The following is a 23,118-nucleotide window of genomic DNA, read 5'->3' as shown; positions in this document are numbered from 1 at the left end:
CAATAAAAAAGTTTTTCTTTTTTACCTCTCTCTCTCCCCACCACTCTCTATGTCTTCTCCGACCAGGTCGCCGGTCGGAAAACTTTTTTTCCCTTCGCCGGAGTTTGTAGAGAGAGAGAGTGAACCTCTTTTTTTTTATCTTTCCAGGTCGCCGGCCAGAAAATTTTCCGGCCGGCGACCTGATCGGAGAAGACAAAGAGAGTGGTGGGGAGAGAGAGAGAGAGGTGAGGTGGGGAGAGAGAGAGAGGTAAAAAATATTCTCCACAAAATATGTTTCTCCGGAAACTTATCAAAAATTTGCATATTCCCTTTAAAATTTCACACCCCGGAAACTATTTAGCTTTCCCCAAAGCGCTGGCCATGTATTAATTGTGGAGAGAAGTGGGGATGAGGTTAGACCGTGACTGAGAGTGACAGAGAGTGGCTAAGAGATACAAAGAGACATAGAACCTAGAGAGATGAAGTAGGAGTAAAAACAGACGTGTGGAATGGTCATTTGGTTGAAAAGTTCAAACTTTTGGTGGGCCCATTTATTGAAACCAGCTCCTCTTGAATACGGGCCTCTTATTTCAGTTTCTACTGGGCTTAAGTTCAAAAATGTGACTGCTACAAAACTCTACAGGCGCATCTGCAAATGTGGCTCCCAAAAAATTGGTGGCCCAAAGCGAGCTGATCGATTCTTTCAATTTTTTAAAGATTTCGAAAGATTTAGTAACATATTGATGGAGTGAGAGAAGCATAAAAGAAGAGAGATTTGGGATTTCTAGGGTTCAACAGGAATTGATACAACAACATTTGGTTGATTGAAGTTTCTTGAATATTTGGATCCATCAAGTAACAAGCCTAAACAAAAGGACTCAAAGACTTGTTCGGCAGTGATGGTGGTGGTTGGCCTTGCGATTTACATTCATCGTCGGCGGTAGTTCTCTCGGTTGGAGCAATTTTAGTTTCAGTTCTATGTATTTTGTCGACCTTTAGGGTCTTTTCATTTTCGATCTTCAGGATCTTTTGTCGGCCCTTTAGGGTCTTTTCTTTTTCAACATGTGTCTGGTCAATTTCTTTTCCTTCATGAGGCACTTTTGCATTCGAAAGTTCTATGAACTTATCGTATGTAACTCTCATGTAGTTCTCAAAGAAATAAAAATTATCATCCAGGTAACTTGTGGTCGAATCACTTATGAATGAAATATGGTTTCACTTGGTTTCAAAAAAAAAAAACAAACCCTAAACCATTTCTCATAAGAAAAAAAAACTCTTAACCATTGTGCTGAAACTCCATTGATGTTTAAAAGTAGACTCGTTTCTGTACATAATCATCTACTGCCAAAACATTTGGGCCCTTTGTAAGTTTAGTGCCCAAAGCTACTGCTTTGGTCACTTTGGCTGAGGGTTGCTCCTGTTGTGACTCTTAAGTAATAATTGTACGTTGTTTGGAGGAGTCTGGGGTGTTTGGGGCTTCCACTATAAGTGTGATGGTAATATTTTAGAATGTGATGTATTTTGGTGAGGTTTGTGAGAGTTTACTGACGAGTACACTTAAGCCACCTAATGATAGTAGTTAAATAGAGCCCATAATTTGGGTTACAAGTATGTTTCCAAGCCCTAGATTCAACCTTCTTTTTAATCCTAACAAAGCATAACTCAAACTTTATAGTATTCACCACTTTCGAGAAAAATCTACTATCTGATTTCGATTCCATCTGTCTTTAAGTCAGGTTGAACCTTTACGCCTATCTCAATCATAGTAATTTTGCTAGTTACACAGTGTTATCTTGTAGTCGACACACTGACGATCATGTTGAACGGCTAGCCATCCTAGTTTCACCCATCCTTAACCCTATACAGTTAAGGAACATTATTCGTACAATTGCTTGGCACTTCTGTTTCTCAACCAAACTAGAAATAAAAAGCATTCATCTCAACTTTCCCTTCGACCCTGGACTACACAATATTTCGAACATCAATCTCCACCTCTGGAGTGTTGTTTTTGTTTCTTATCTTCCATCTCACTTTTTGATGATCACCTTTGTATTTGGTTAGCTAATAGACTTAACTCTTTATCAAAGTTCCGTAACATTTTCACTTCCACCCCTTGTCGCAATTCATTTGCGATCATTTGTCGGATTAGCTGGGTATTTATACTCGGGCTATATCGGCGATCTCATTTTCCAGGTATCTAACCTGTTTCCACAATGTAGAACTCGAGTTGATATGGCTTCTTTATATGGAGAATACTGGCGGGACAACTCGGAACCATCTAATGGTTCCATCTTGCAGACATCCTAGTTTCTTCTTGAAACTATGGATGTATGTTTAATCCATCTTCAATGTTACAGGAAGTTAGATAGAAGTTTCATCTCTCAACCAACCAGAAGGACTCTTAAGATCAAATTGCAAATCATTCCCAAGAGGAGCTGCCAGATTTGCAAGCTACAGAACGAAGAATGCTCGAAAAATCGACGTTATCTTATGCAATTCCTCAGTTCTGCTATTTTGTATTTCTACTTTACTTATTGTAATTTTGTTTTTCTACTTTGTTTGTTGTAATAGACTCTTTATCTTAATATGTTACCCTTCAACAAAAAAAATGTTTCCAAGCGTCCACTGTCATTTGACTTAGTGGTTGGACATTCAATCCCCATACCAGAAGTCCCAAGCTTGATTCCCGATGTATCCATGCCATATATCATGTAATTTAATGATTCTTGAACCCATATAAAAAAAAAGTGTGTGCTCAAGCTTAGTGTCAGTGCTTTTCTGGACTGGCTATTGGAAACATCGCTATGAACATTATCTCGTACTTGTCGCTTAGTCTGGTATGGTAAGGATAATTTCGATGAATGCTAAGGGTTGGATGTCATGATAATGATATCATATTGGACAATAGACTCAAACATAGCAAGAGTTAATGTCTTTAGGTGACCTCGTGGAACTATTGTTGGAAACAAAACTAAGTAATGCTTAGGTGTTAGAAAATGAGACAATAGCGATAATTGATAAGGCGTCATCGTACATGGGGTTTTTGAATGATTTTTAAAATATTAAGAAATGTGATGAGCTAATAATTTGTTTTCCATGCATTTACTACTCAGGGGCGCTGGGATGGGTGCGGTCGCACCGGGCCCTCCTCTCCCTAGGACCCCTGTCCCGAAAAATTTAAAGCGATATATACTTATAGATTAAAATCCTGTTTAAAACATGTAATGAGATTAGCTTAGCTGGTGTAATATTGGCCTAACACCACAAGGGTTGTAGGTTTAAGTCTCGGAGAGAATATCCAAATTCTTTTTTCAGTTTATAGAAACATGACTTGGGCTACAATTGTTTAAGGCCCAATGTTATTTTTTCCCATATCATATTAGCATCTTTCTCTTCTGTTTTTTTTTATTATTATTTTTCAGCATTTTTTTTAATTTTTGTCATAAATTCTGCAATAATATACCACATAGATGGGATGAAACGTACCTTACCATCTCGACTAAGAGATTTCATATGTTTAGGTATGTATCCTTGTCATTATATACTTAACTGTTAAGACATTATCGAAAACAAGCCTCTTATAGGTGGGGTCCCTGTACGGGCACCCTGTCCGTACACCCTCAAACACGACCCTGATGACGTACAATAATTTGTAAGTGTTAATGAAGTTTATCAAATCTAAAGACTCTGAATGGTTTCAGACTACATAGTTCGAACTTGTAAACAAGGTTTTAGATTGGACAGACCCAAAACCTAAGAGCATCTCCAATGCAACACTCAACTTGTAAAACTCAATTTGACACATAAAATTATTTGAGTTTTTAATAAAAAACACTCTCCAATGCAACACTCAACTAGAAACTCAATACCATGTGTCAACAATAAATGTTGTGTCTCAATTGGTCCACATTATCATTTTATATATTAAAATAAAAAACAAGAGTAAATCTAAAAATATTGAGGTTTTTTTAGTGTTGCATTGGAGAAGTATTTTGAATTGAGTATCTCAATTGTGCTACCTAGGAAAGAGAAACTCAATTCATACTTGACACATTAAATTAATTGAATTTTTCTTGAGCGTTACATTGGAGATGCTCTTGGTCTTAGCCGAACCTCATAGTGAAACCAGTCTGACAACATGCTTACTGTCTCGTAGTGGACATTGGATTGACGGGCGTCAATGACTGAAGCGAAACGTCATAGTTAAAAAGTGAGCTGTGTATAGAGGCACCCTTTTGGTTATGTTCGGGGACACCTTTAGTCATTTCTCATATGTGTCAACGGCGCATTTATAATACGATATGTGACGGAAAGGTTATCTACCATTCTACCCAGCGAGACTCGAAACCCTAATTTCATTCTCTAGACTGATGGGATATTGATTTCTCGCAAACCCACTTCACAATCAACCATCTTAAAAGAGGTAAAATCATTGAATCTTCGCTCGATTGATAACACTTAGGGTTTCTTATGCTCGGCAACTAAACTATTTCTCGATCATATTTAAATCATTTTTTGTGTATTTGTAGAGAAACTAGCCATATGATGTTGGGATATTGCGCAAGGGCTTTGAGTTGTTCATTGTATTTACAATGACGCAATGAGATAAATCTTTAGGTTTTTCTTCCCCTCTGATGGCTCTTAATCTCTCAGAATTATTTGTATAGCGTCAATCATTTGAATTTTTTAGGGCATTCTTTTACTCGTTGAACTGTTCAATTCATATTTTTCGGAAAACCTAACCTTGTTAAGGATTTCGATCAGAATGTAGCTGAAAGGCAGCTGCTTTTCTGATCTCCGTATTGAAATGAGGTTTAGATTATTACTTAAATTAAGTCCATTATCTGGATTGCAGTTTTTTGTTTGATTTTGAATAGTGTTCGTTTTTTTTTTCTTTAAGTAGTTAGGTCGGAATTGTCTCAGAGTCAGATTTGAGAATGTTTGTTTTTGTGTGTTTTGTTTGAATTGTTGATTCGGGTTGTGATTTTGGGTCTATTTGATTCAGATGCTTCGTATTCCAATTAACCACATTCGTATTTGATTCGGGTTCCCTTTGAATTACGACGTAAAAATTTATAGCAAACGCACTAATTTGTGTTGTATTTGGATAGTTTGAGTGGAGAAAGTTGTGTTAATGTTTTTCTCATTTGTGGAAAAGGATATGGTTTCCTTCATAACCATTACTTTGAACTGGAGTTTATTGTTTGTGTTGGAACTAGTTAGGAATCCAGATCCTACTCGAAGGTTCGATGAGGCATCTTACTAAGATTTTGACGTTTCTTGTGGCAATGACTTCCTTCTGGATTTGTCTTTTAGGCGCATCAGTAATCCCACGTAAACAGACTTGGTTGGTGAGTTTCTCGATCTTGAAAGATTGTCCGGAATTTGAGTTTTCAACAAATGAGTTTCATAACCTCCCCGTTCTTCTTTTTCTGAGTCTTGTTAGACTACCTAAAGTGACATCTTTGCCGGAGTGGATAGCCAACCTTGCAACGCTTGATAGCTTAACCATTGTAAGTTGCGAAAATCTAAAATATTTGCCATCCGAGCTACTCACATCTCTTAATAATCTATGGATAGAAGATTGTCATCCAGATCTACACAGACGATGTTAAAAGGACAGGGGAACTGATTGGTCCAAGATTGCCCACATTCCAAACTTGATACTGACTGATGTTTCTCAGAATTTTGGCACATGGGATTAGTCTAGTGATGATAATATAGAAGCACAACTATCATCTGTCTGCAGTTACTACGTTTTGTTTTGCTTGCTCAAATTTTAGTTGGTATGCACTCTTTTCTTGGGCATTTGAGGTTGATTCCGTTTTGGTTTTACATATTTTGGTTTTACCTATGTTTATAGGAGCTTTTCCAAAATTAAATAGAGCAGTTATACGATGAAGAGTGATCGGAGAAAACTGAAGCAATGACCAATGATGGGGTTTGAGTTGATGACGATGATAAAAACATTATGCTGGATTCTGATCCATCACTCAAAGAATGCCGACAGTCACGTACTCACATAAATCATTTGGGGTGTGGTACAATAACAAAATCTTTGACTTAATGACTCACTTTTACTAAAAGACAGTTTTTCTAAAGTTTGACTTTAATCTGGATCGTTCTTTTACCCGTATGACTCATCCAGTCAAGGGTTTTGTCAAAAATCCTTTGTACATAGAATTTCCCAAATTACCGATATTTTTTTGGAAAGGAATTAGCTTTCTGTTTCTTGATGACTAGAACTGCTTAAGCCTCATCCTTTGTACATAGAGTTTTTTTTTTTGTTGAAATTTGTACATAGAGTTTGCCTATCTATTGTTTTATAGTTGATAATGGGTCATTTTTATTCGCTTTATGACGGTGATATGTTGGTGGTGACAGAGAAGACGGATAAATATAGAAGATGACTAATATGTTAAGAACTAAACCTACACGTAATAGGCCTAGAAGATATATGTATACTGTTACCCGAAAAAAAAATGCTTAGCCCAGAAAAACCTCACAAAGTGAGGGGGCATGTGAGATTAGCCCAAAATACCAATAGGGTGACCTAGTTGCCAATGATAAAAATGTGTAAGTCCTCTCCACTGAGTTAACCTTACCTAACTCAGCTTACTCTCTCTTAATTAAGAGATCAAGGCATAAGCCTATCATTTGGCATAATAGAACTGTTTCCTTCCCCGTCCCCAACTATTTACTTTAATGAAAGGCCCCAGCAAGTCCACTTATCTTGATCAGCCTCAGTTTTCTACCTCATATTCTAAGTCTTTATTTACTTCAATGAGAGAGATATCACTTTGTAAAGTCCTGCTATAGACCTATCTCCCTACCACCAGACAAAGAGATGGCTGCTTCAATGGCTCTTCAAGTTTTAGTCTCTCCTTTAGTTGAAACTGTTCTTGGTAATCTCGGTTCTCTTATCCAATCTGAATTTGCTCTGCTTTCTGGTTTCAAACACGAGTTGGAGAAATTTTCCAGCACACTATCCACCATTAAAGATGTCATTGAAGATGCCGAGTTAAAACAACTTAAAAACAAACCCCTTCAGAATTGGTTGAATAAACTCAAGGATGCAGCTTATGATGCCGAGGACATCTTGGATGAGTTAGCTACTGAAGCTTTAACCATTCAAACAATGGAGACCCAGACTTCCGACAAGGTTAAGGTATTACATCTCTCATCTTGTATCAATTTCAAACAAGTTTATTCTCGTCGGGCAATTGCAGAAAGAATGAGAAAAGTTCAGAGAAAGTTCGATGAGCTTGCCAGAGAAAGGTTGGATTTCCATTTGGAAGTGAGAAATAAAGTTGAACCGAGATCGACTCAGCACCTAGAAACTAGCTCCGTTATAGCCGAGAAAGAAGTCTATGGAAGGGAAGATGATAAAGATTACATGGTGAACCTATTGATAAAAAATACAGGGGTTGAGGAGGATGGAAATCATAGTCGAGGAGGAGACGCTTCCGTATGTGTCATACATGGAATGGGTGGTCTTGGGAAGACTACTCTTGCTAAAATGGTGTACCATGATGAGAGGGTTGTCGATCATTTTCCGCTTAGATGTTGGGTTTGTGTCTCTGACGACTTCGACCCGAAATTCCTGCTCAGAGCTACTATAGAATCGTTAGGAGGAGTTGCAAATGATCTCGAAAACTTAGAATCTTTGCAACGTCGCCTTCACGAGAAACTTAATGGGCAGAGATTCTTAGTGGTCTTAGATGATGTATGGAATGATGATATGAACAAGTGGGATGTTTTGAAATCCTCATTCAGATGTGGAAGCAAAGGTAGTTCAATTATTGTGACCACCAGACTTGAAAAAGTGGCATCGATAATGTCTACGCTTCCAGTGTGTCGCCCAAAAGGTTTATCCCATGAGGATTGTTTTTCATTGTTCAAGCATCGTGCTTTCGACACGGGAAAGAACGAAATAGAAGTTTATCCGAAATTGGAAGCTATTGGCAAGGAGATTGCGCTTAAGTGTGGAGGTATACCCTTGGCTGCGAAAACATTAGGAGCACTACTTCGCTTTAAAAGAGAAGAGAAAGAGTGGTTGTTTGTTAGAGACAATGAAATTTGGGAACTTCAATTAGAAAATGAAGACAATATCTTAGCAATTTTGAGGTTGAGCTACAATCATTTACCCTCACATTTGAGGTCCTGTTTTGCTTATTGCTCCGTCTTTCCAAAAGATTACGAATTCAACCGAGAAGAATTGATTCATTTATGGATGGCAAACGGTTTTGTTCCATTCAAAGGTAGTCACTTAGAGTTGGAAGATGTAGGAATTGAGATTTTTAACGATTTATTGTGGAGGTCCTTCTTCCAAGACACCTATAACGATGAATTTGGCAATGTGATATCATGTAAAATGCATGATTTAATGCATGATCTTGCATGTTCTATAATGAGGGAAGAATGCTCTGTGATTGGGAATGACAAAACAAGAAATAATACTGGTAATAGAAGATTAAGGCATGTGTCTTTTGTTTCGTCATTCTCAAGTTCACTGCGGAGCAATCTTGTGCCTTTCGTGGAAAGATCAAAGCCAAATTTGCGCACTCTTATATATAAAGATTCTGGCGATGGAACTCCTCTTCAACTAAACTTCAAAAAGCTTAGAAATTTGCGGGCATTACGTTTAAGCAGGAGCAATACAAAGCTTGACGGAATAAGCAATACAAAGCTTGACGGAATAAGCAATTTGAAGCACTTGAGGTACCTCAATCTCTCCGACACTGGTATAACTTCATTACACAATAAATCATTTTGTCAACTAAGAAATCTGCAGACGTTGGACCTAACTCACTGTTTTAAGCTCCAAATGTTACCTAAAGACCTATCGAAATTGAGTAGCCTCAGACACCTATTCATTAGTGGTTGTTTTGCATTAACCAGTATGCCAGACGGTATGGGAAAATTGGTTAATCTCCAAACATTGAACTTAACTTACTGTCAAAAGATCCAAATGTTACCTAAAGACTTATCGAAACTGAGAAGCCTCAGACACCTATGCATTAAGGATTGTGATGCATTAACCCGAATGCCAAACGGTATGGGAGAATTGGTTAATCTCCAAACATTAAGCTTCTTCATTGTAGGTGCAGAGAGTGGTTCTACTATTGAGCAATTACAAGGACTGAACAACCTGAAAGGAGAATTAACGATAAAAGCAATGAACAATGTGAGAAACGTAGTTGACGTTAAAAAAGCCAACTTAATCGGAAAGCACAATTTGCGTGTCGTAAATTTAGAGTGGTCACCGCCAATTAGTCTCGAGCAAGGAAATAGTTACAGCACCAGCGAACAACAAGAAGAGGTGCTGGAAATTGTTGCGGAAAGCCTCAAACATCTACCTAATTTGAGTGAGCTTCGTATAAATGGGTATGGAGGTGCAATGTTTCCAAGCGATTTATCATGCCTCTGTAATTTAGTCCGTATCAAACTCTATGGTTGTCAAAGGGTGGAAAATCTACCGGCGCTTGGGCTACTACCGGTACTTGAGAATCTTAAATTATGTAAAATGGATTCGGTGAGATACATCAGGGATGAGTTTTATCATGGAAATCATGTTGGTCAATCAGGTTTCGTCTTCTTTCCATCACTTGAAGAATTATCAATATCTGAGATGCCTAGTTTGGAGGAATGGTCGTCACCGTCATCAGAAGTGGAAAACGGAATAAAAGAAGATAGACAAACTTCATTCCCCCACCTTACAACCTTAATCATCTCTGAGTGTACCAAGTTCAGAAAAATTCCCCAGTTGCAGCTACCTTTAAGAGCTTTAGAGTTAAGCAATTGCGCAGAATCGTTTTTGGTCAGCTGTTTAGAAAGTTCCTCCGTTCAACTTTTTGAACTTAAGATTGGTTTAGTTGACGATTTAATATCCTTTGGGGTATCAGGGACGACAATGATGATGACATTGCAAAATCTTACAATTCTTAGAATAAGTAATTGTGATAAGCTAAAGAATCTCACTAAGGAGCTTTATAATAATCTCACTTCACTAACTAAATTGACCATCCATAGTAAGTGATCATTTATTTTCTTTGTCTCGTTTTATGTTTCCAGTTTTCGTTGCATGAAATCAAAGAAAATCTGATAACTAAGAAGATCACTTGTTATGTTTTATTTTTTGCAGATTGTCCGGGATTTGAGTTTCCAACAGATGAGTTTCACAACCTCCCTGTTCTTCGTTCTCTGTGTCTTTTTGTCCTACCTAAGGTGACATCTTTGCCGGGGTGGATAGCCAACCTCACTTCACTTGATACCTTAATTATTAAAGATTGCCATAATCTGAAATATTTACCCTCCTAACCACTCACATCTCTCAATGAACTATGGATCCTAGAATGTCATCCAGATCTACACAGACGATGTGACAGGGACAAGGGAACCGATTGGTACAAGATTGCCCACATTCCAAACTTGACACTTATGTTAAAAGGAGAGGTTGCATAATTCATTCATTGTTTCAGAGTTACATATGGAGTTAGTTACTTAAACATTGAAGATTGCAAAAATCTGTGATATTTGCCATCTCAGCCACTCACATATCTCAATAACATATGGATTCAAGGTATGTGAATTGATAATATTGTCCTGGTGAAGATATTTGTGATAGAGTTGAACTTGGATTTGTTTGAGTTGGTATAATTTGAAATTAGGGTCCTGTTGTAATAAGTGAAAGAAGTTCTGTTGATCTTTACTCTGTTCTTAGTGCCCGTGCTGGTTGTGAGGGTGAATAAGATTTTATTCTTATTTTTTTGGTGATGGTGATCTGGTCATAATCAAGAAACTATAGGTCAAATATGATTTCATGTGGCTGTGATAAAAAAAAAGATAGTGTGTTATGTGTACTTCAGTGACAGGGCCTGCCCTAGTCGTTAGGAAGCCCAAAATGGTGAAAAGTCCTCCGTTCGTCAGGACCCTTTTATGTTTCATTTTGTAGTTTGTTCTCCTTCAATAAATAGTTTTTAAGGTTGTTCTCCTTCTGAGCAGGGCCGGCCCTATGATTTTGGTGGTCCGAAACGAAATCTGAAATTGGGGCCCTCTCTATTAAACACAAATTCAAATTTTCTCTTAAACTCTCCAGAACCTAAGGCCGTCCCGACTACGGAAATATGTTTAAAAATTTAACATCTTTCCCATTATCCCAACTTCATTCGAAGATGTATATATAAGATTATTCCAATATATTAATCAATAGTTTGACACAGGTTCACATTCTCTAATGCGAAAATAGGATTAGAGATACTTGGTCGGTTTCTTATTTTATTTTATTTTCCCCCAACTTTGGTTAAGCATAAAAAAATTAAGAATCCTTCAATGACTTGAAGTAAAGAAGTAATCTTAGTTCCCAGACTACCTTGATTATATGATACCAAGACTTATATGTATCCAACGTATTTGGAAGTTATGTGCCCAACAAATATTTTTTTTTTGTTGAAGGGTGTCTAATAAATTCTTAATAATGTGTTTGATGTAGATTGTTGCGGAAGCGTAAAAGTAATGGAATCCACCATTGTTAATAAACTAAACTAACGAAATAAAACTGATAAAATAACGATAAACAATAAACTTGATTAATAATAAACTTGGTTGATAATATTCTCTGATCTGAGTAACAAGGACAGACCTGACTTCCTTTTATAGGAATTTATAAACTTTTAGATAGACTCAAATTAGAATTTCTAAATATCAAAGATACTCAAACATAGAAACTTCTAAACCTAGACTTAGAGGGTGTTTGATTTTTGCACTTATTAAGTGATTTTCACTTATTAAGTGCGAGCCGGCAATTTTAGGTCGTTTGTTTTTTCACTTAATAAGTGAAAATCACTTCTAAGTGGTGGCAAAGTAAGTGCAAAATAGTAAGCTCCAAGTTGGAGCTTATTATTCTGTACTTACTTTGTAAGTGCTAAAGAAGACATTTCTATCCTTCTCCTAATATTGTAATTACCAATATAATTTTAACTAAGAAGAAAATCTTAAACAATTGATAAATAAAAAATCTTTTTATGACTCTTCTCTATCTTCACTCATCATTCACCTAAGTTTTCCTCCTAAATTTTTTTAACATCTCTTCCTTCACTAATCATGGAACACCCAAACTCCATGATACAATTAATTTCTTTCACCTTCATAATTCTTAATTATTTACGATTAATATTTTTGACATAACATTCGTAAACCATAATTTTCTTTTACCTAAACTAACGAACTTATTATGAATTAGTATAAAATGCTAATGTGTAAATACACTAAGGTTAAAACAGACAATTTTTCATTTTTATAATATTTAGAATTAATATAAAAATTAAAATCAAGCACTTAGAACCGATAGAAAACAAACGCCATAGCACTTACATTTGATATCACTTACTAAGTGATTATCACTTAGTAAGTGGTAGCACTTGTAAGTGCTAAAAAATCAAACACCCTCTTAGTAGGAAATACTAAAACATGGAAACTCCTAAACTCTAACCCTAATGGGCTCGGCCATGAGGCCCTCTAACTAGTTCGGCCGTGAGGCCCATCTTGATGGTCTCCATCAGTGTTTGTCTAATTTAAAAGACAAATACATTATGTATAAAACATAGTTTTACGTTTTATACGGTCAAAAAGAAAAATATCAAGTTGTTTTATGCTATCAGCCACCATATTCTAAACCTCCTGTTATGAGAAGAGTTCGAGTTGTTATAAATGAGTTTTAGCATTTAGAATAGTTAAAAATACCATAGTTCATTAAAAATTCTAATGAGGAATAACTTGAACATAACAAAAATAAATAAATAATAGAAACCATCCAAAAAGATGAAATTTAAATTAATTTTGTTTTAACAACAAACGAAAATCAATCAGGAATAACTTGAACGTAACAAAAACAAGGCAATAAAGTAAAAATAAAACTTACATATATGCTAAATGATAAAAAAAAAAACTTTATGTATCCACTTTAAAATATAATATTAACTTATATTATAAATTTGCAATAAAAAAAGTTTTTCTTTTTTACCTCTCTCTCTCCCCACCACTTTCTCTGTCTTCTCCGACCAGGTCGCCGGTCGGAAAAATTTTTACCCCTTCGCCGGAGTTTCTAGAGAGAGAGGGTGAACTTTTTGTTTTAATCTTTCCAGGTCGCCGGCCAGAAAAGTTTCCGGTCGGCGACCTGATCGGAGAAGACAGAGAGAGTGGTGGAGAGAGAGAGAGAGGTGAGGTGGGGAGAGAGAGAGGTAAAAAGTATTCTCCATAAAATATATTTCTCCAAAAAATTTTCAAAAATTTGCATATTCCCTTTAAAATTTTACACCCCGAAAACTATTTAGCTTTCCCCAAAACGCTGGTCATGTATTAATTGTGGAGAGAAGTGGGGATGAGGTTAGACCGTAACAGAGAGTGGCTAAGAGATACCAATAGACATGGAATCTAGAGAGATGAAGTAGGAGTAAAAACAGACGTGTGGAATGGTCATTTGGTTGAAAAGTTCAAACTTTTGGTGGGCCCATTTGTTGAAACCAGCTCCTCTTGAATACGTGCCTCTTATTTCAGTTTCTACGGCTTAAGTTCAAAAACGTGACTGCTACAAAATTCTACAGGCGCATCTGCAAATGTGGCCCCCAAAATTTGGTGGCCCAAAGCGAGCTGATCGATTCTTTCAATTTTTTAAAGGATTCGAAAGATTTAGTAACATATTGATGGAGTGAGAGAGGCAGAAAACAAGAGAGATTTGGGATTTCTAGGGTTCAACAGGAATTGATACAACAACATTTGGTTGATTGAAGTTTCTTGAATATTTGGATCTATCAAGTAACAAGCCTAAACAGAAGGACTCAAAGACTTGTTCGGCAGTGATGGTGGTGGTTGGCCTTGCGATTTACATTCATCATCGGCAGTAGTTCTCTCGGTTGGAGCAATTTTAGTTTCAGTTCTATGTATTTTTTTCGACCTTTAGGGTCTTTTCATTTTCGATCTTCAGGATCTTTTGTCGGCTTTTAGGGTCTTTTCTTTTTCAATCTGTGTCTGGTCATTTTCTTTTCCTTCATGAGGCACTTTACATTGGAAAGTTCTATAAACTTATCATATGTAACTCTCATGTAGTTCTCAAAGAAATAAAAATTAACATCCATGTAACTTGTGGTCGAATCACTTATGAATGAAATATGGTTTCACTTGGTTTCAAAAAAAAAACCCTAAACCATTTCTCATAAGAAAAAAAAACTCTTAACCATTGTGCTGGAACTCCATTGATGTTTAAAAGTAGACTCGTTCTTATACATAATCATCTACTGCCAAAACATTTGGGCCCTTTCTAAGTTCAGTGCCCAAAGCGACTGCTTTGGTCACTTTGGCTGAGGGTTGCTCCTGTTGTGACTCTTAAGTAATAATTGTACATTGTACATTGTTTGAAGGAGTCTGGAGTGATCGGGGATTCCACTATAAGTGTGGTGGTAATATTTTAGAATGTGATGTATTTTGGTGGGGTTTGTGAGAGTTTACAGACGAGTACACTTGGGCTACCTAATGATAGTAGTTAAATAGAGCCCAGAATTTGGGTTACAAGTATGTTTCCAATCCCTAGATTCAACCTTCTTTTTAATCCTAACAAAGCACAATTCAAACTTTATGGTATTCATCACTTTTGAGAAAAATCTACTATCTGATTTCAATTCCTTCTGTCTTCAAGTCAGGTTGAACCTTTACGCCTACCTCAATCATAGTACTTTTGCTAGTTACATAGTGTTATCTTATAGTCGACACACTGACGATCATGTTGAACTGCTAGCCATCCTAGTTTCACCCATCTTTAACCCTATACAGTTTAGGAACATTATTCGTACCATTGCTGGGCACTTCTGTTTCTCAACCAAAACAAAAATAAAAAGCATTCATCTCAACTTTCCCTTCGACCCTGGATGACACAATATTTCGAACATCAATCTCCACCTCTGGCGTGTTGTTTTTGTTTCTTATCTTCCATCTCACTTTTTGATGATCACCTTTGTATTTGGTTAGCTAATAGACTTAACTCTTTATCAAAGTTCCGTAACAATTTCACTTCCACCCCTTGTCGCAATTCATTTGCGATCATTTGTCGGATTAGCTGGGTATTTATACTCGGGCTATGTCGGCGATCTCATTTTCCAGGTATCTAACCTGTTTCCACAATGTAGAACTCGAGTTGATATGCCCTCTTTATATGGAGAATACTGGCGGGACAACTCGGAACCATCTAATGGTTCCATCTTGCAGACATCCTCGTTTCTTCTTGAAACTATGGATGTATGTTTAATCCATCTTCAATGTTACAGAAAGTTAGATAGAAGTTTCATCTCTCAACCAACCAGAAGGACTCTTAAGATCAAATTCCATATCATTACCAAGAGGAGCTGCCAGATTTGCAAGCTACAGAATGAAGAATGCTCGAAAAATCGACGTTATCTTATGCAATTCCTCAGTTCTGCTATTTTGTATTTCTACTTTACTTATTGTAATTTTGTTTTTCTACTTTGTTTGTTGTAATAGACTCTTTATCTTAATATGTTACCCTTCAACAAAAAAAAATGTTTCCAAACGTCCACTGCCATTTGACTTAGTGGTTGGACATTCAATCCCCATACCAGAAGTCCCAAGTTTGATTCTCGATGTATCCATGCCATCTATCATGTAATTTAATGATTCTTGAACCCATATAAAAAAGAAGTGTGTACTCAAGCTTAGTGTCAGTGCTTTTTTGGACTGGCTCTTGGAAACATCGCTATGAACATTATCTCGTACTTGTCGCTTGGTCTGGTATGGTAAGGATAATTTCGATGAATGCTAAGGATTGGATGTCATGATAATGATATCGTATTGGACAATAGACTCAAACATAGCAAGAGTTAATGTCTTTAGGTGACCTCGTGGAACTATTGTTGGAAACAAAACTAAGTAATGCTTAGGTGTTAGAAAATGAGACAATAGCGATAATTGATAAGGCGTCATCGTACATGGGGTTTTTGAATGATTTTTAAAATATTAAGAAATGTGATGAGCTAATAATTTATTTTCCATGCATTTACTACTCAGAGGCGCGGGGGATGGGGTGCGGTCGCACCGAGCCCTCCTCTCCCTAGGTACCCTTTTCCGAAAAATTTAAAACGATATATACTTATAGATTAAAATCCTATTTAAAACATGTAATGAGATTAGCTTAGCTGGTGTAATAGTGGCCTAACACCACAAAGGGCTGTAGGTTTAAGTCTCGGAGAGAATATCCAAATTCTTTTTTCAGTTTTATGGTTTATGGAAACATGACTTGGGCTACAATTGCTTAAGGCCCAATGTTATTTTTTCCCATATCAAATTAGCATCTTTCTCTTCTGTTTTTTTTTTTATTATTATTTTTCAGCGTTTTTTTTAATATTTGTTATAAATTCTGCAATAATATACCACATAGATGGGATGAAACGTACCTTACCATCTCGACTAAGAGATTTCAAATGTTTAGGTATGTATCCTTCTCTTTATATACTTAACTGTTAAGACATTATCGAAAACAGGCCTCTTATAGGTGGGGTCCCTGTACGGGCACCCTGTCTGTACACCCTCAAACACGACCCTGATGATGTACAATAATTTGTAAGTGTTAATGAAGTTTATCAAATCTAAAGACTCTGAATGGTTTCAGACTACACAGTTTGAACCTGTAAACAAGGTTTTAGATTGGACAGACCCAAAACCTAAGAGCATCTCCAATGCAACACTCAACTTGTAAAACTCAATTTGACACATAAAATTATTTGAGTTTTTAACAAAAAACACTCTCCAATGCAACACTCAACTAGAAACTCAATACGATGTGTCAACAATAAATGTTGAGTTACTTAAAAGAAAACTCAACAATTGAGTTTTCTTTTGAGTATCTCAACATTTATTGTTGTGTCTCAATTGGTCCACATCATCATTTTATATATTAAAATAAAAAACAAGAGTAAATCTAAAGTAAATGTTGAGGTTTTTTGAGTGTTGCATTGGAGAAGTATTTTGAATTGAGTATCTCAATTGTGCTACCTAGGAAAGAGAAACTCAATTCATACTTGACACATTAGATTAATTGAATTTTTCTTGAGTGTTACATTGGAGATGCTCTTAGTCTTAGCCGAACCTTAGAGTGAAACCAGTCTGACAACATGCTTACTGTCTCGTAGTGGACATTGGATTGACGGGCGTCAATGACTCAAGCGAAACGTCATAGTTAAAAAGTGAGCTGTGTATAGAGGCACCCTTTTGGTTATGTTCGGGGACACCTTTGGTCATTTCTCATATGTGTCAACGGCGCATTTATAATACGATATGTGACGGAAAGGCTATCTACCATTCTAGCCAGTAGTGATGCTTAAAAGGCCGGGTCGGGCCGGCCCAGCCCGGGCCTGTCCAGGCCGGGCCAGTAACCGGGTCGGACCTAGCCAACCCGGGTTGAAAGTGTCCCGGGCCGGGCTCAACCCGGGTTGGCTATACAAGGGCCCAGCCCGGGACTGGGTATAAACCCAGGCCTGGCTGGGCCGGGCCAGCCCGGATTTTCTATAATATATTTTTTTTAAAAAAAATTGAAAAATCAAAATTTAAATTAAAAAAATACAAATCTATTGTTTATTTTGAGTATAAAAAATTAAAACTTTAGAGACCATTTTCTATAAATAATGAAATGACTTTTGGAAAGATTTTAGGAATAGTTATTAGTTAATAGGATGTAATTTTCATAAATAAGTATATAAAAGATTTTTAGAAAGAGTTTTTTGAATTGATTTTAGAAATTACTATGTGGAAATAATTAATAGAGGGTGACTTACATAAATAAATTAATAAGTTTAGGAAAGATTCTATGAAAAGATTTTTGGGAAATTATTTTAGAAATTATATTTTGAAACTAATTAGTAGAGGATGATTTATATAAATAGAAGATGATTTACATAAATAGGTTAACAAGTTTAAGAAAGATTTTTGAAAAGATTTCGTGAAAGTGATTTTAGAAATTACGTTTTAGAAATAATATAGAGGATGATTTAAACAGATAAATTAACAAGTTAGGAAACAAATCTTATTAGACAATAGAGTCAAACATAGCAAGAGTTAATGTCTTTAGGTGACCTCGTGGAACTATTGTCGGAAACAAAACTAAGTAATGCTTAGGTGTTAGAAAATGAGACAATAGCGATAATTGATAAGACGTAATCATACATGGGGTTTTTGAATGATTTTTAAAATATTAAGAAATATGACGAGCTAATAATTTGTTTTCAATCGTGGATCATGCATTTACTAATCAAAGGCGCGGGTGAGGGGATGCGAGCGGTGCGGTTGCACCGGGCCCTCCTCTCCCTAGGGCCCCTTTCCCGAAAAATTTAAAGCGATATAATAGATTTAAATCCTATTTAAAATATATGATGAGATTAGCTTAGCTGGTGTAATAGTGGCCTAACACCACAAGGGTTGTAGGTTTAAATCTCGCAGGGAACATCCAAATTCTTTTTTTTTAAGTTTTATGGTTTATAGAACATGACTTGGGCCACAATTGCATAAGGCCCAATGTTACTTTCCCCATATCAAATTAACATCTTTCTATTCTGTTTTTTTTTTTTGATTTTTCAGCAATTTTGTACTGTTTGTTATACCTGTAAGCATATACCACATAGATGGAATGAAACGTACCTTAACATTTTGACTAAGAGATTTCTTATGTCATAGGTATGTATCTTTATCTTTATATATTCAACTGTTAAGATCGAAAACGGGCCTCTTATAGGTGGGGTCTCTGTACGGGCACCCTGTCCATACACCCTCAAACACGACCTTGATGACTCACAATAATTTGTAAATGTTAATGAAGTTTATCAAATCTAAAGACTCTCAATAATTTGTAAATGTTAATGAAGTTTATCAAATCTAAAGACTCTGAATGGTTTCAGACTACACAGTTCGAACTTATAAACAAGGTTTTAGATTGGACAGTTCGAACCTAAGACTGAAACCAGTCTGACAACATGCTTACTGTCTCACATTGGAAATTGGATTGACCGTAGTCAATGACTCAAGCGAAACGTCACAGTTAAAAAGTGGGCTGTGTATAGAGGCACCCTTAGAGTGCCACATAGATTTTTTGGAGTTTTTGTTAAAAAATCATCTCCAATGGAACACTTTATTAGACACTCTAATATGAGGTGGACACATTTATTATAGAGTGTCTAGAGAGAGAAACTCTAAAATGAGAGTGTCTACTTGAGACTCTCTAAGTGTTACTTTTAAATTTCAACCAATAGAAAATCTTGCTTTTCAACCACTTTTTATCTATGAATTGAAAAAAAACATGTGTATTAAGCATAGACACTTTAGAGATCTCCATTGGAGACCAACAAAAATTAGAGTGTCTCTATATTGACATTTAGGAAAGAGAATCTCTATTGGTCCTTGACAACTAGGACTTTTAGAGTGTTTGTTAGAGTGCCCCATTCGAGATGCTATTATGTTCGTGGACACCTTTAGTCATTTCTCATATGTGTCAGTGGCACATTTGTCGACAACATTTGTGACCGAAAGGTTATCTACCCAGCGAGACTCGAAACCCTAATTTCAATCTCTAGACGATCCGATTTTTTCACCCTCTGTTTTCAGTTGGGATATTGAGTTCTGGCAAACCCACTTCACAATCAACCATCTTAAAAGAGGTAAAATCATTGAATCTTTGCTCGATCTATTTCACCGATCATATTTAAATCACTTTTTGTGTATTTGAAGAGAAAGTAGCCATATGATGTTGGGATATTGCGCAAGGGCTTTGAGTTGTTCATTGTATTTACAGTGACGCAATGAGATCAAATCTTTAGGTTTTTCTTCCCCTCTGATGGCTCTTAATCCCTCAGAATTATTTGTATAGCATCAATCATTTGAAATTTTTAGGGCATTCTTTTGCTCGTTGAACTGTTCAATTCATATTTTTCGGAAAACCTAACCTTGTTAAGGATTTCGATCAGAATGTAGCTGAAAGGCAGCTGATTTTCTGATCTCCCTACTGAAATGAGGTTAAGATTATTACTTAAATTAAGTCCGTTCTCTGGATTGCAGTTTTTTGTCTGATTTTGATTAGTTTTTGTTTTTTTCTTTAAGTAGTTAGGTCGGAATTGTCTCAGAGTCAGATTTGAGAACGTTTGTTTTTGTGTGTATTGTTGATTCGGGTTGTGATTTTGGGTCTATTTGATTCAGACGCTTCGTAATACGATTAGCCACATTCGTATTTGATTCAAGTTCCCTTTGAATTACGACGTAAAAATTTATAGCAAACATACTAATTTGTATTGTATTTGGATAGTTTGAGTGGAGGAATTTGTGTTAATGTTTTTCTCATTTGTGGAAAAGGATATGGTTTCCTTCATAACCATTACTTTGAACTGGAGTTTATTGTTTGTGTTGGAACTAGTTAGGAATCCACATCCTACTCGAAGGTTCAATGAGGCATATTACTAAGATTTTGACGTTTCTTGTGGCAATTACTTCCTTCTGGATTTGTCTTTTAGGCGCATCAGTAATCCCACGTAAACAGACTTGGTTGGTGAGTTTCTTGATCTTGAAAGCTCTATTCCCTTATCTTATGAAGTTTATATTGATCGACTTCTTTGCTTACCTTTTTTCAACTGTCATACCTTTAATCAAGATAGTCCGTTTTGTGCGTTTTTTTGCTTAACTTTTTTGCATTTGGGTTTCCAGCTACCAGTTTACTTCATTGTGTCGCTAGGCTGCTATGGTCTTTTGATGGTTGGAGTAGGTTTGATAAAATTTCCTACATGCCCTCCAGAAGCAGGGCTGCTGCTAAAGGTCTTAAAACTCTTTCCTTACATAACTATGTTATTTCCTTTCTCCCATAGAAATAGAGACTTAACTAAACTGAACCAAAATACTAAAAGTGAACCTTTTTGGTTATTTATAATAAATTGGACATTAAATTTCTATCCTGTTTAATAATAGGTGGAAACAATTTTTATGAAATTGTGTTTTAGTAGGAATGGCATGCTCAAACAGGATTGAGACTAATTTTGCTCGATCATCCTGACATCATTAGTTTTGAGCCTATGGGTTAACTTATTTTATGTGCATAACTATGCTGTAGATTAGTACATGTCCGTGTTACGAAAAGATTTCCACTGTTTTGAGCAACCATTTTCATAGATTGGGGGTCTGTACATGTCCGTGTCACGAATATTCCATATTTTACCAATCCTATATTCGATTTTGAGTTGATCTTACTTGTGTGGACAATACAGTCAATACTGAAAGAGGTTTAGATATGATTTATATGCTCTTGATTTCTTTCCTTTATGTGAGATTCGTAACTGTAATTGTTCTGCAGGACATTGCAGAGGCGAAGAAATTCTTCAAGCAGAAGGGAGTTGATGTGAGCTGTGACTGAAATTTGTCTAGAGGAAATCCAAATAATTCTCAATCCAATTTTGATCAAATTTAAGAACGAAATATAAAACGTCTAAAACTTGGCAAACTACCTTCTTCAACTTCCTCAATTTGTTTTCTGCATTCGAGATATCGAGTTAAATTCTATAAATGGTGGTTGTTAAATGTTAATTTCCTATGGGACATTATGCAGTAAAGTTGATGGAGAAGACAGAGTCTAGTCTCTGTAAGAACCAAATAACTTTGGCTAGAAGATCCCACCTTTTTTTTTTTTTTTTTACCGAACAACAAAATTTACACTTTTCCATTAAGCTTTAGCCCAAAGTATTGCTCTAAGTGACGCTAAAGCTTCTCCTTCATCTACTGATCGAGTAAAGTGTAAGATGGATCTGCCGGCCATACATTCACATGTGTAATCATGAACAAAGAAGGCAATAGCATAGACCTCTGTAACCGTCTCAAATAGAGGCATCAAATTCTATCTTCAAATACATAGAATGGACTATGTTGAGTGTAATTAGGAGTGAAGGAAATTGGAAGCTTGTGAGTAACTGAAGGAAGTGTATGATGCTATCTCCTCTTTAAATAAGTGTAGAGGATGAGAATCAGTTCGGATAGCACAAAGGTAAAGAAAAACAAAGTGTTCTAGTTATAGGATTGGGACACAAGGTGTTATCTAAAGAAATCCACCTCATCAAAACCGAAGCTAGCTAAGGGCAGCATATCCAAGGTAGCAGCTTTCCATAAGAATACCCTCACCGTGACACTGGGAGACTAAGAGCATCTCTGACGCAAAACCTAAAAGAACTCTAATTAGCTTATGTGTTGAGTCTCAATTGAGATTCTCTTTCGTATGTGACTAACTTGAGTGTCTCTAATTCAAGTCATTCTCCAATGCAATACTCTAAGGGGTTATTTCCCAAATAGTCCCCAACTTTGTGATTGGTTTTTTGTTTAGCCCCCTACTTTACAAAAAAAATACCCAGATGCCCCCTTTTTAGGCTTACGTTATAACACTGTTAACTAGTCATCATTTCTCTCTCCTCCATCTCATAACCTTTCTCTGCCACCTCATCTTCTTGCCACCTCATCTTCTTGCCACCTCATCATCTTCACCGGCGAAGGTCGTCGGCCGACCAATTTTTCGGTCGACGACCTTCAAACATAAAAAAAAAAATTATCTCTCCTCTCTCTCTCTAATTTTTTTTGGGAATTGGACGAATGGCCCAAAACTGGGCTCAACATGGGAGCCAAGTCTATTGTTGCCAAAAAGTTAAATGCAGGTCCATGGGGTCAGACAGGTATGGAAAAATTCCGAAACACCCTGATCTTTTTCGAAATTTACGGAAAATGCCATTGAAAATTGTCCGGGAAATTTAAAAAATTCTGAAACAAAATCTGACGCCCTACCCATCAAAATCTATACTTTCCATGAATTAACGGAATTGTCATTACGGAATTTACGGACTTGCCATTTTTTTTTCTCTTTCCAGATTTCTCTCTCTCTCTCTCCAGTTCCTATTTTCTCTCATATTTTTAACCAATTTCGAATTTCTCTCTCCATATTTCCAGATTTATTTCTTTTTTATTTTTTTATTTTCTTTCTCCCTCTCCAATCTCAAAGATTTCTCTCTCCAATCCATATTTTCTCATATTTTAACATATTCTCTCTCCAACTTTTAACTAATTTTGAATTTT

General features: G+C 36.3%; 2 protein-coding genes across 11 annotated transcripts; both read left to right on the top strand.

The window, feature by feature from the left end:
• Positions 1-4,273: 4,273 nt before the first annotated feature.
• On the top strand, positions 4,274-21,617 carry LOC147551294 (dolichol-phosphate mannose synthase subunit 3-like). Of its 7 annotated transcripts, none has more exons than XM_086667040.1 (5): positions 19,549-19,685; positions 19,756-19,844; positions 20,439-20,566; positions 20,722-20,829; positions 21,362-21,617. In XM_086667040.1, exons 3-5 carry the CDS (start codon positions 20,465-20,467, stop codon positions 21,419-21,421), a joined length of 270 nt encoding a protein of 89 aa, XP_086523166.1. In that variant the 5' UTR covers positions 19,549-19,685; positions 19,756-19,844; positions 20,439-20,464; the 3' UTR covers positions 21,422-21,617. The 7 variants fall into 7 exon arrangements, with proteins under 7 accessions (XP_086523167.1, XP_086523164.1, XP_086523166.1 ...); XM_086667037.1 differs by having other exon boundaries at positions 20,435-20,566; XM_086667041.1 differs by lacking the exons at positions 19,549-19,685; positions 19,756-19,844 and adding an exon at positions 4,274-4,402.
• LOC147551295 (putative disease resistance protein RGA3) lies at positions 6,597-10,755 on the top strand. 4 transcript variants are annotated; one of them, XR_015237166.1, is made up of 4 exons: positions 6,597-8,700; positions 9,084-10,010; positions 10,124-10,461; positions 10,528-10,755. XR_015237166.1 is itself a non-coding variant. In XM_086667031.1 (2 exons), the coding sequence occupies exons 1-2, from the start codon at positions 6,827-6,829 to the stop codon at positions 10,137-10,139; spliced, it is 1,890 nt and encodes a 629-aa protein (XP_086523157.1). In that variant the 5' UTR covers positions 6,597-6,826; the 3' UTR covers positions 10,140-10,755. The 4 variants fall into 4 exon arrangements, 2 of the variants coding, with proteins under 2 accessions (XP_086523157.1, XP_086523156.1); XR_015237167.1 differs by lacking the exon at positions 9,084-10,010; XM_086667031.1 differs by lacking the exon at positions 9,084-10,010 and having other exon boundaries at positions 10,124-10,755.
• Positions 21,618-23,118: the final 1,501 nt, after the last annotated feature.

This window comes from Eschscholzia californica, unplaced genomic scaffold (genome assembly GCF_041429995.1).
Source record: "Eschscholzia californica isolate CP2 unplaced genomic scaffold, dmEscCali1.0.p SCAF_3, whole genome shotgun sequence".
NCBI lineage: Eukaryota > Viridiplantae > Streptophyta > Magnoliopsida > Ranunculales > Papaveraceae > Eschscholzia > Eschscholzia californica.
The sequence above is the reverse complement of the archived record's forward strand: the minus strand, read 5'-3'. Positions and strand labels throughout refer to the sequence as shown.